The 12,868-nt window shown below is 37.5% G+C and overlaps 1 protein-coding gene and 1 long non-coding RNA gene across 2 annotated transcripts in view; one reads left to right on the top strand and one right to left on the bottom strand.

The window, feature by feature from the left end:
- Positions 1 to 12,868, top strand: part of LOC110345744 (uncharacterized) — a 115,509-nt gene that overhangs the window by 68,232 nt on the left and 34,409 nt on the right. The window lies entirely within an intron of this gene.
- On the bottom strand, positions 3,590 to 6,930 carry LOC101710902 (UDP-N-acetylglucosamine--peptide N-acetylglucosaminyltransferase 110 kDa subunit). The gene has a single exon (XM_004864860.4). It carries the CDS (start codon positions 6,793 to 6,795, stop codon positions 3,655 to 3,657), a length of 3,141 nt encoding a protein of 1,046 aa, XP_004864917.1. The 5' UTR covers positions 6,796 to 6,930; the 3' UTR covers positions 3,590 to 3,654.

Here is a 12,868-nt window from a genome sequence, read left to right as displayed (position 1 = left end):
AGAGACATTTATAGCTAAGTGGATGCAAATTGAGGCCATACTCACAAGTGAAATAAATAGGAGATACATGTGTAAATACCAAATAGTTACTCTGGTGTGAAAAACTAAAAGTGTAAATAAGGATCAAAATGTATAATTGATATTGTGAAGTAGGAAGAAAGGGTCTAAACGAGTAGGGGAAGTCAGAGGGGTAGGGGAAAGAAAAGAAGGGAAAAGAAAAAATACAAGAAAAGGGAAAAAATGGAAACAAAGTCTTCGTAAATAAGGAAGGGTGGAGGGGGTGAAGGGAGGGCAGGAGAATGGGGAAAAAATAAGAACCAAGATGCATTATGTAAAGGTACAAGATCCCAATGATGAATGTAACTGTATTGTATACCTAAAATGTACCAACAAACTTAATGAAAAAAAAAAGAATGAGTGGAGAGATCTAAGGTTTATCTCCAGATTCTCACTTATGCAGGAAGTGTTAACATTTCATCTCAGTGGCTCCATAATATTTCAAGACCATCCAGTCATCCTCCAGGCAACATTCTGAAAGATCAACCCAAGTGGCCAACAGGGAAATTTTCTCTCACTGATAAAATGTAACACATCCACCCCATCTCAAACCTGAGAGCATTTTTACTATCAAACAAGTGGCGACTATAAGAAACCTAACTGTTAGTTCCACAAAATAACTAATCTGATTCATCAGAGGGACAGAACAGGTTAGATATTAAGCATTCTGTCAGGAAAGCTGTCAATTTCTGTAGAGCAAAGATCTGATGACTGCAAGATGATCCAATCCCTCAACTTTCATCGGTTGAGTGGGAAAAGTCTGCTTCATGTTCAGAAGGCAGTTGAGGAAAAGACAGAGATTCATAATGATTTTTGTTCAAAGTGATGATTGGTGGCCCATTTTTATAACTAATGTGGTTTCGAGGGATTTCAATTCATGCAAATTTCTTGATGGAAGTAGATTTAAAAGCAAATAAAATATATCTAAACACCAAGGGTATTGGTCCAGTTACCCATTCATGGAGCTCAGTGGTCTCAGAAACCCAGGACTGAAACAATTGACTTGATTTCAAAGTTCTAATACTTGTCAGTAATGCAGTTAATCAGAAAATGAATATGGTAAGACAGCAACAGAATTATCTAACTAGTCCTTTCACCATTTAAAAATGATAATATTTTATGAATAAAGGAAATATATCCTTGATTTATAAATTATAGAACAATAATATAATGTATAACAGTGTACCAATCAACAAAAAGGAAATAATATCAATAATTTTGAAACCTTCCTTGTATATCCTACTTTTAATGTGTTCTCCTACATTTAGCCTAAAGATAATCACCTCCTGAATTTTGTAATTATTATGCCTTAGCTTTTTGCTAAAATTTTATTAGGACTGCTTATTGCATGTATCATTTATTTCTCATATTTGGGAGCCTTGTGTAAATAAAACAATACTGAATATATTTGTTTAGTATTTCCTGGGGTTTATTGTTTGTTTTAAGATCATTTTCTTTATTAGTACCTGTTTGTAGTACATGATATTTGCATTTCTTTTTTTAAGGGGAAATTATTCATTTATTATTTAAAGATTGCAAGACAACATCTGAATTCCTGTAGCACAATTTAAATGTCTTACTTTTTTGATAAAGCAGAATATAATAGGAAAAAAATTAGTTTCCAGTAATGTCTATATCTCTATTCAGAATTAAGTCTTCCAAAGACATATTACCTGGTAATAAAAGCCCGTTACAATAAGCGAAGCTTTAACCAGAGCAGCTACTTTTCTTCCCAGAAAAGTTCATCCCTATAGGAGGAATGATGTGCTATGTAAAACAGCTGTAAGGCTACAGCCTTGAGGGCATTGGAAATATAGTATCCATTTCACATTGAGCAGCTCAGTGAACTTCACATCAGTTTATCAGCAACCTTGCTAGCAATCTTAACTGATATTTCAATCAGATAAAAAATAAACTGAGAAATCCCTTAACTGATGTTTCTTGATTTACATTGTTGAAAGCTACACAGTTCATTGACATGTAATTCTGAAGCAGAATTACATTTAAGACTCCTTACTCAGATTTTGGTTAGCAGTAATAATCTTTCAGAAATTCAAGTTCTTATTATTCAATAATTTGTCAGCCAGGATACATTCAGGCAACAGCTGTAACTACAGAATAGGTGCACTGCCTCAGAGCTTTGGAAAGACATTATGTATCTAGAACACTGCTAGCAGACAAAAAATTATCTGTGACTTGATATCATAAGTGTAGTACAGCAAGACAAACATATTTTCATATGTTGGCTTAAGCCTCAAGACTCTGACCCTTTATGAAGTTTGATAACTTTATTCCTATGGTTTTTGATACCAAAAACTCTAGCTGCTAAAAAGCCTAATTTGTACTCCATACCAAGTAATAGTGCAGTTGGCTACAAATGAGGCTGAATCCATACAGATTTCAAAACCAAGTCCAGAAGGCAGTTATTATATAATACCCTAACATAGTCTGGAAAATAATTAGTTTTATACATAGATGGTCCTTCAGTAATTTTACCTATAACACATTTTTCAATGAATGTTATTTAATGTAGTGAAGATAACTGAAACTTACTGATCAAATATTTGAATACTTATACTTACCTGGGATTTCATTTCTGCTGAAAGAAATAAGAAGAACAGGACTCACTCTAAAAAAAAAAAAACTTTAGAAAGGAAGGTAAAAATCTTATCACACTATCATTTGTGGAAGCAGTCAAGGATAAAACACTGGTGAAATACGTCAAAATTAAGCAGAAAAACCAAAAAAACAAAACCAAAAAAACAACTATATTCATCAATGACAGTACCACAACTGTGCCCTTCATAATTAGTAAATTACTCCTAAAAATTTTCATTTGGCACCAGATGATGTGTTTAAGAGAAATACTCTGGGTTGTTTTGAATCAGGCATGATTTTGTTAGCTTAGTTACAGGAGAATTTTTAAAGGGAGTGAGGTGGAAGAGAGAAGGTAATAGGAAATAAGACCAGGAAAAATCTTGAGTCATCATTTAAACCAAAAATGCATAGATAGCTCCAAATATCAGGTCAGACACTAAAATGACTGATACAGGCTCAAGTGGTTTATAAAACCTATAAAAAGACTATACCAGCAAAGTCCTCCTTAATCTGTCAGAGTTTAGAAACTAAAACAGGGAGCAACATTTTAGTTTAAAACCTTATCTCAAGAGAATCAAAAATACTTCACATGATAAAAATGCCTGAAATCAAATATTTTTAGAAGCTCCAAAACCAAAAATATAAAGAAAAAAAAAACTAATTCAGAAGACTCAATCAATCCATGGAATCACAAAAGGGCTGAACAATCTGTATCTCCCCTCCACAATAACCATCCCATGGAAGACCAAGGGAGATCAGACCTTCCAGACTTGGTTGATGCAAAATCTGGCGATTCTTGTGGAACAGCATTTTCCCATCTCTTGTGTTTCTCCCTACTGTGCAGGAAGCAAGTCTGGCTGTGCTATTCTATTATCATTATATATCACCCATCTGCAACATGGTACTGTACAGATAAGTAAAAAGTATGTTATCTAGTTCCCTTTCCCCCAGAAGATTGAGGCTCAGGTATAGGGGTAATTCTCCTATATAGAGTCTTTATTAGGCTGACTGAGTGACTTCAACAGGCTTAATCATGTGGTCAGGTTTGTTGCCAGCTGCATAATGCTCCCACATCTGCAGATAGAGCCGCTCTAGTTCCATTGTGTATTGTTTGGTGTTGAACAGAGGGCTAGATATTCTCTGCTTCCAGACTTTGCCACGTATTTTCTTTAGGTATTCTAAATCAGTTCCCAGTTTCACAGCTATGTCTTCATATTCTTGTCTATTTTTTGCAATAAGCTCAAGACAACCTAAGCAAGTGAGCTGAGAAGTTGCAACTCGAGAAGCAAGGGTCTCTCCTGGCATAGTCACCATCGGTGTCCCTGCCCAGAGGACATCCATCCCTGTAGTGTGCCCATTACAGAGCAGAGTGTCCAGGCAGACATCAGCCAGCTGGCCTCTCCTGACATGCTCCTCTTTAGGAGCAACAGGGGAAAAAATGATACGGTTCTGAGGCAGGCCCATGTTTTGTGCATACTGTTGAATATTGGGCTCTCCCACAGCTGGAAAACGCAACAGCCAGAGCACACTATTGGGAACACGTTTCAGAATATTTGCCCACATCTGCAAAGTCGATGGGTCAATTTTATACAATTGATTAAAGTTACAGTACACAATGGCATCATCTGGTAAACCATACTGAGAACGGGTGGTTACAATAATGGTATGAGGAACCTCCTCTCCAGTGGCAGCCTTGTTGTTGATCTGTGTAGTGGCCAGTCCATTACTAATACTGAATCCATTAATTGTTATCTGAATCTGTCCTCTGTTAATCATTTCAATAACTGCTTCTGCAATAGTATTCATGGGAATGACAGGCATATTAAGAGCTGTGTTACTGCTATCTGCTTTGTCTCCTTCATCAGGACATTTCATCTTAACAATTTTCACATCTGGTAGACTATCAAGAAATGCTTTGAGATCGATGCCATTCAGAACTATCCAATTGTCATAAATGTGGCCATTGGACTTAAAATCAATGACTGCTTTTTTCTTCAAGTGAGGGAACATATTAGCATGATCACCAATAAAGAAAGTGTAGGGCATATAAGCCAGTTTCTCAGAATACTGCTCAGCAACTTCAGCTGGTGAAGCTTCCTGATCAGTGATGATATAATCCATAAAAAGCACACCGCTAGTCCCAGGGTATCCCAGCCACATTGCCTGAATAGGAGCTGGCCTGAGAGCGAAGAGCTCATTTCGAGCACCTTTCGTATAACCATTCATATTCACAAGGATATGAATTCCATCCTGATGGATGCAGTCAGCTGCTTTTCCATTACATGGAATTTGAGAAAGATCAATGAAATGATTGGCTTCTGCCATCACTTTCACTCGGAAATTTGTACCATCATCTGGACTCAGGGCATAACAGAATACCTCAAATTTATCAGAATTGTGCATGCCTGGAATAGACTGCATAAGGTGAGAAGTAGGATGATTCCCAAAGTCAGAACTCACATATCCTACACGTAGTCGACCATCACTGAGCTTCAAGTCTTTTGGATGTTCATATGGTGGTTTATGAAGGACATTAATTTTATCCAAACAAAGGTTCCCATGCCGCTCAGCAATAGCCTTCCTGAAGCCATGAGAAAGAGGATATAGCATACTATGATGAGGATGCACCGAGGGTAATCTATTCTTGTCTAACTGGTCAGCCACAATACTGACCAACTTCTTCATTCGCTCATCATAGTCTGTCCAATCACAGACAATCTGTAGGCAATGAGCCAAGTTACAATAAGCATCAGGAAAATCAGGCTTAAGTTTCAGAGCTGTGCGGTAAGAAGCTATTGCTTCTGGAATATTCCCTGAATCCATGTGAATGGAGGCCAGATTGCTGTGGGCATCTGCAAATGTCGGATTAATCTGAATGGCACGAGTATAACACTGCAAGGCTCCCTGAACATCCTGCATCTCCTTTAGAATGTTTCCCATGTTAGAATAGGCATCAGCAAAGGTAGGACTGATTCGAATAGCTTCCTTATAATGCATCAAAGTTTCCTGCAGTTTGCCCTGCTGTTGTAGTACACTTGCTAAATTGGAATGTGCAGCAGCAAAGTCTGGGAAGCCTTCTAATGCTTTACGGTACAAACGAACTGCCTCTTCGATATTTCCCTGTTCTCGTTTGAGATTGGCTAGATTATTGAGAGAGTCAGCATGGGTGGGACACAGTTGGAGAGCTGTATTGTAACAATCTTCTGCTTCAGCAACACTGCCTTTCTCTTTGAGAGCATTGGCTAGGTTGCAGTAAGCATCAGGGAAATGTGGTTGCAGTTCAATAGCTCGCCTGTAGGTGTCTATTGCCAGCTCTATCAGGCCTTGCTCATAGAATACACAAGCCAGGTTACACTGCACCAATGCATGATTTGGACTCAAGCTTAGGACACGAAGGTAAGCTGCCACAGCTCTGTCAAAAATGCGTGCCTCTTTCAAGACATTTCCTAAATTGATATAAGCATCCAAAAAATTTGGGTCAAGGGTGACAGCCTTTTCAAAGTGATGAATTGCAAGCCAAATCTCCCCTTGTGCATTGAAAACACAGCCGAGATTATTCCAAGCTACTGCGAAGTTTGGTTGTACCTCAATTGCTTTCAAATAACATGCCTTGGCTTCTTCCAAGCGACCCACGGCTTTGAGCAGGTTCCCCAGGTCACTGCAAACACAGTACAAATCAGGATTGTACTGAAGAGCAGAGACACAAGCTTGTACTGCTCCTTCCATGTCACCTGCTGCCCTCAATGCGGCTGCCAGGTTCATATAACCATCAATGAAATCAGGTTTGAGACGTAATGCATGTCGATAATGTTCAACTGCTTCCTGCAACTGCCCTCTTTCCTTGTATACATTCCCCAAATTCAAATAGGCTTCAGCCAGAAGGGGATTCTGTTTAATTGCCAGGGTGCTAAAGTGAACAGATCTGTCCAGCCTTTGACACTGGAAGTGCATAGATGAAAGTAATAAAAGCACACCAGTATTGTCTGGCTCTAGTCTCCAGAGCTGCATACAGTGTCTCTCAGCTGCCTCAAAATCTCCTGCCTGATATTCTCGATGTGCCAACTCAGCTAACCCTTGGAAGTAAAGCATACGTTTCGTTGGTACTGTGCTGTCGGCCACGTTGCCCACGGAAGACGCCATCTGGAGCTTCTTGAGGGAGAGCAAGAAGAGGGTAGTTTACTCCTACTGCCGCCCTGACAAGAAAGCTTCTTAAGAACTCTGGTTGGCCATCAGCCTCTCACTCAGTCTTGAAATGGCGGTTATGGCTCCACGGCCAAAACAACACGGGCCGGAACTACTTTCTGTTACAATCAAGTACCCGTGCGGAGGTGTTCTATTTACATTTCTCATGCGGCGTTAGTACAGGTACATAAGACATCTTAATTCACTCTTTCTTCTCCTCCTTCCATCTCTTTCTACTCCATCTGTCTCTTGATCCCCTTCCCTTTTGAGAAAGACAGGCTCTCACTATGTAGCCCACACTGGCCTCGAACTCACAACCCTTCCACCTCAGCATCCTCAGTCCTGAGATTACAGTCCTGTGTCACAGTGCCTGGCTTTAACATGAGTTTTTATTTTACTTTTTGCTGAAATCATTCAATGAAATGTGCCTATGACATGTATAGATATTTTTTCTTCATTTTTACTTCTACATGATATTCTGTTGTATGAATATACAATGATTTATTTAACCATTCACCTATAATTGAAAATGTTGGATATTTCCAGTTTTATTTTTTTTAAATGTCCTTCTGGAAATAATAATACTAGCAATGTTTAATTTCTGTAGTGTATAGTCCTAGTATTGCAATTGTTGGTACTTAAGATATTCATTTTTTATATTAAATAATGACTAATGCATTCTAAAGTCACCCTAAATATTTGTATTCCCTGACCATTCTCTATATCCATATTTATCTATACTTTCAAACTTTGTAATTTAAAGAAATTGGCATATATAAATGCTTCTTGTGGCTTTAATTTGAGGTTTTCTGATTACCAATAAAGACGAACATGTTTTCCTATTTTATTTGCCATTTATTCTTTTGCTTCTATGGAAGCATATTCATGAATTTTGTCCATTTTTTTTATTGGTTGTTTGGTATGTCTCATTGAGTTTAGGGAGATTTTTCATGTATACTGTTACCAACATTTGGGTAGCTATAGGTGATTTAATCACTTCTACAATTTGTGGCTTGCTTTAGATTTTGTGTGTCAGATTTTCATTTTGATGAATAAAGTTTCTTACTTAGGACAGAGTCAAATTTACCAATCTGTGGATATGAGTTTTATATCTTAAGAAATTCTATTTTTACCATGTGACATAAAGATGTTTTCCTTTACTTTCACTTGTAAAGTTTTAAAAGTTGTCCTTTCATATTTAAACATTTAATTCTATTGAAAAGTATAGTTCTCTCTCTCTCTCTTTCATGTTTGTTAAAGAGGTTCCCTCCTCCTCACTGATAGTTACCTTCTATCATCACTTTCTCATTCCTGAGAAAAAATACTTGACACTTATCTTAAAGTAGGACAGGTTCATTTGCTCATGCTTCAGATCATGGTTAGCTGGCTCCAATGTAGGATGATAAGGCATGGCAGAAAATAACTGCTCAGGGCATGGCAGGCAGGAAGCAGAGGGAAAGAAATGGAGAAATCAAGAGAAGTGGGAGGGAAATATACTCTTCCAGGCCACGCCTCAAGTGACCCAGCTCCTCCCACCAGGTTTCTTCTCCCAACATCACTTTTAGCTATAAACTCATCAGTGGACTAATCCACTGCTAAGTATCATGCCCCTGTAGTCCAATCATCTCTCAAAAGCCCCACTTATGAGCACATGTAGTTTTGGGGAAATATCTAGACTTAAACCATAATATTATACTCCTAAAAAGACTCAGGCACATTCTTTTATGCAAAATGGATTTAGTCCATTCTCTAAATGTTGCCAAAGTTTTAACAATTTCAGTATTTCTGGAAAGTCCAAGTCCAAAGTCTTCTCTGAGATTGAAGGCAAACTCCTAGCTATGAGCACCAGTAAAAATGAAAAGAAAATTAAACACTTCAAACATAAATGGCAGAGAGTAAACATTCTCATGCCAAAAGGGAGAGGTAGGGGAATAGAAAGAAATGGGACTAAAGCAAGACAGAAACCCAGTAGGCAAACATTAAATCCTGTACCTCCATGTCCAGCACCCGGGGCCAGTTGTGGTGAGTTGTGAACTCTAAAGGGCTTGGGTGTCCTCACCCCCGTGGCACTGCCACTCATGGCCTCTCTCTTGGGCTGGCTTTGCTCACTCTTTGTGGCTTTCCTCAGATATTCTATGTCCCTGCCTTCTCCAACTTTGTGGGTCTCCTCTGCATGTCCAGCTGCACTCTCACAGCTTCAGACATTGCTCTCTCCTATTTTACTTATTTATTTATTTATTTATTTATTTATTTATTTATTTATTTATTTATTTATTTTTGGTGCCGGGGATTGAACTCGGGTCCTTGTGCTTGCGAAGCAGGCAGAGGAACCACTGAGCTAAATCCCTGGCCCATCTCTCCTACTTTAGTCTATGGTCATCTGGCTTCAAGGAGGGATGGCATGGCAGAGCAGTATAGCAGAGAAGAACTGCTCAGGGTATGTCAGACAGGAAGAAGAGAGAGTCAGAGCAAGGGAAGAGGGAGAGAAATAGACCCTTCCAAGCCACACCCCCAGTGATCCACCTCCTCACACCAGGCTTTACCTGCCAGCATCACATCCAGCTATTACTCCATAAATCATGCCCCCTGGTCCAATCACCTCCCAAAAACTTCACCCATGTTCTCAAGTGCATGAGGCATTGCAGGGACATCTAGATATAAACCCTAACACCATCCTCTGGAACAGATGCAGTTTTCCTATCTGTGTAGGTGTTCCTTCTCAAACACCATTTTTCTCTTACTCATTCTAATCCATCTATGCATCCCTCTACCATGTCCACATTTCTTTATCATTATACTTTTATAATAAGCCTGATTTGGCTTGGCAAGTATTCTACCTTTTTATTTTCTTTGGGAAATACTTGGCTATTTTTGGTCTTTTGTTCTTCTATACACATTTTACAACCATGTTAAATTACAAAGAAAATGCAGTATAATTGGATTTTTTGATGAGTTTGAGGGAAAATTATCTCTTTTTTTTTTGGTACAGTGGATCAAACTCACTACCTTGTGCTCCTGAGGTAGGTGTGGTGCCACTGAGTTAAATCCCTGGCCCTATCATTTTCTGACATCATTAAATCCATATGGATCTGATTCAATCTGGCATGTGTATAGCCAGTTTTCCCAGCACCACTTATTAAAGATACTATCTTTCCTCCAGTATAAAATTTGGCCTGTTTTTCAAAGATCAGAGGCCTGAATGTACCTGAGTTTGTTTCTGCATTCTCTATTCTCTTCCATTGATCCACATGTCTGTTTTTGGCAAGAACCATGCTGTTTTTATCACAGTAGCTTTGTAATATAACTTGAAATTTCAGATCACGGTGGAGCCTAATTTACTCTTTTTGCCCAGGATTGCTTTTGCTATTATGGGTCTCCTGTGGCTCCATATGAATTTTAGGATTGTTTTCCCCAGTTCTGTGAGGAATATCAATTTTAGAAGTATGGTCATTTTGACAATACTGGTCACGCCTGTCCATAAACAGAAGATATCTTCCCATTTTCTGATATTCTATTTAATCTCCTTTTTCAGAGTACTGTAGTTTTCACTGTAGAGGTCCTTCACTTCTTTGGTTAGGTTACTTCTAAGTATTTACTATTTCTTGGTGCTACTGTGAGTGGTATTGTTTTCCTAATTTCTTTCTCAGTGCCTAGGAATGTTATTGATTTTTGTGTGTTGATTCTGTATCCTCCTTCCTTGTTGAATTTATTAGTTTTAGGAGTCTTTTGGTAGAATTTTTTGAGTCTTCTGTGCAGAGGATCACATCATCTGAAAATAATGATAATTTGATTTCTTCCCTTCCTATACATGACCCTTTTATTTAATGTTTTGAGTAGTATGTTAAACGAGAGTAGTGATAGTGAACATCCTTGTTCTCTTTCTGATTTTAGAGGGAAAGATTTCAGCTTTTCCCCATTTAATATAATGTGAATGGTAGGTTTGACATAAATGAGTTCTATCAGATTGAGGTAAGATCTTTCTGTAACGATTTTCTTCAGAGTTTTTATCATGAATGGATATTTCTGCATCTTTTGAGATGATCATAAGATTTTTGTCCTCTTTTCTATTTATGTGATTATTATACTTATTGACTTGCATATGTTGAGCCATATTTGCATCCATGGAATGAACCCTAGTTGGTCATGATGTATGATCTTTTCAATAATATGATTATTTCTGTTTATCAGAATACTGTTGAGGATTTTTGTATCAATGTTCATTAAAGAAATTGGCCAGTAGTTTTCTTTTATAGTTCGATCCTTGTCTAGTTTTAGAATCAGGGCAATGCCATCTTCTAATCTCTCACCATATACTATGGTAAAATCAAAATGAATCAATTATCTAAATATAAAACAGAAACATTTAATCTTCTGGAATATAAAATAGGTGGAAGTCTTGAAAACATAGACATAGGCAGGAACTTTCTGAGCAGAACCCCAATTACACAGTAAAATCCAGAATCAACAAATGGGATCATATCATGTGGTATTTATACACAATGAAGTACTACTCTGCAGTATAGAAAGATATATTTGATTCATCTGTTGGAAAATAGATCCACCTTAAGGTCATAATATTGTGAAATAAATCAGATTCACAAGCTTAAATATCACATGGTTTCTCTTATATAAGAAAACAAACATGTAAATAAAGTAAAGAGCAATGTAAAAGATAAATAACAGAATACAAGGAGACAGATCTTTTGCAAATGAGAAGGTTGCTAAGAGATGGAGGGAGGGGGTTGGGGAAGTGAGGTAATGAGAAGAGAAAGTAAGAAGTATTAAAATGTGTTCGGTACATGTATCAACTCCCCATGCTGAATGTAATCATTATATATACTCACAAAAAGAAAAAGGAAAAAAATCGAACCTTCCTGGAACATAGAATGTCTCTCTTTTCATTTAAATCTTCTTTAAGGTCTTTCTATGAGTTCAAATTACCTGAAAAGTTCTAAACCACATTTATTTACACAATCTTCAGAGCTTTACCTACTTATTCTTTTTCCTCTGTTTCTTGCCTTAACATTTCTCTTATTCTTTGGTGACTATCTGAGCTTCCCAGTTACCCTATCCTCATTTTTCCCCCTTTTACCAACTTATGAGTTACATCCTCTATTTCAATTTTTTTAGTGATTACTGCAAAATTTTTTCAGACATCCTTAATGAAATCTAAAGTTTATTTCTATTTTTAACTTAGTACTGATATCTTTTGCAAATGGGAAAGAACCCAAAAGGTGGAGGGACGGAGAATAGAGAAGAGGGGAAGAGAATGTAAAACAGATTCAGATGTGTTGTGCACATGTACCAACATCCCATAGTGAATGTGATCATTATGCACTGCAAGCGTGTACTAATAAAGATAAAAATTTTACTTTGTTGAGGTTATTTTCTTTACTAGTACATATTTGTAGTACCTAATGTTTACATCCCTTGAGTGGAATTAGTACATATACATAATATATCTTAATTCTTATTTCCATCCCCTTTCCCTCCCTACTTTTCAATGATGTCTTCTGGGTGTGGCTATTGACCTTTGCTCCTGTCCCAGATTCCAACCACCACCATTTATTTGAGATGGAGGTTGAGGCATATTTGGCCCATTACTCAGTTTTCTAGGAATAGTTCACAGCATTGTTAATGATCCCAAAGCAATCCAGATATTGTCATCCCATGAAAACCAATTAATAGCAACTGTGTGTCATCTTGGCTAGCAGTATCAATTATTGCAGTAGGTACAAACTTAATATTGACAAACCCTAAGGACCAATAAAGTACCATACTTAACCATAGAAAGGAGATCTATAATTATGGTATAAACCTAAGAGAAACCAGATATTGACCTACAGTAAATATGTACCAAATGGAACACATTTACCTTTACTAACAAAAGAACAGTACTCAATAGCAATAGCATAGAGCTGTCTAGCTATCTAGGGAGTCATAAAGCTTAGTAGTTATACTAACAAGGGTAGAGGAGTAAGGTGCCAGGCAATGAAAAAAAGGAAAATTTGAGAAATCAATGAAGAGTAGA

This window comes from Heterocephalus glaber, unplaced genomic scaffold (assembly GCF_053883595.1).
Source record: "Heterocephalus glaber isolate CG9 unplaced genomic scaffold, H.glaber_assembly_v1.0 deba00001781, whole genome shotgun sequence".
NCBI lineage: Eukaryota > Metazoa > Chordata > Mammalia > Rodentia > Bathyergidae > Heterocephalus > Heterocephalus glaber.
This window is presented reverse-complemented; position numbering and strand designations above follow the sequence as displayed.

Coding starts and splice junctions, on each gene's coding strand:
- LOC101710902 (XM_004864860.4), bottom strand. CDS start 6,795: ATGGCGTCTTCCGTGGGCAACGTGGCCGACAGCACAGTACCAACGAAA.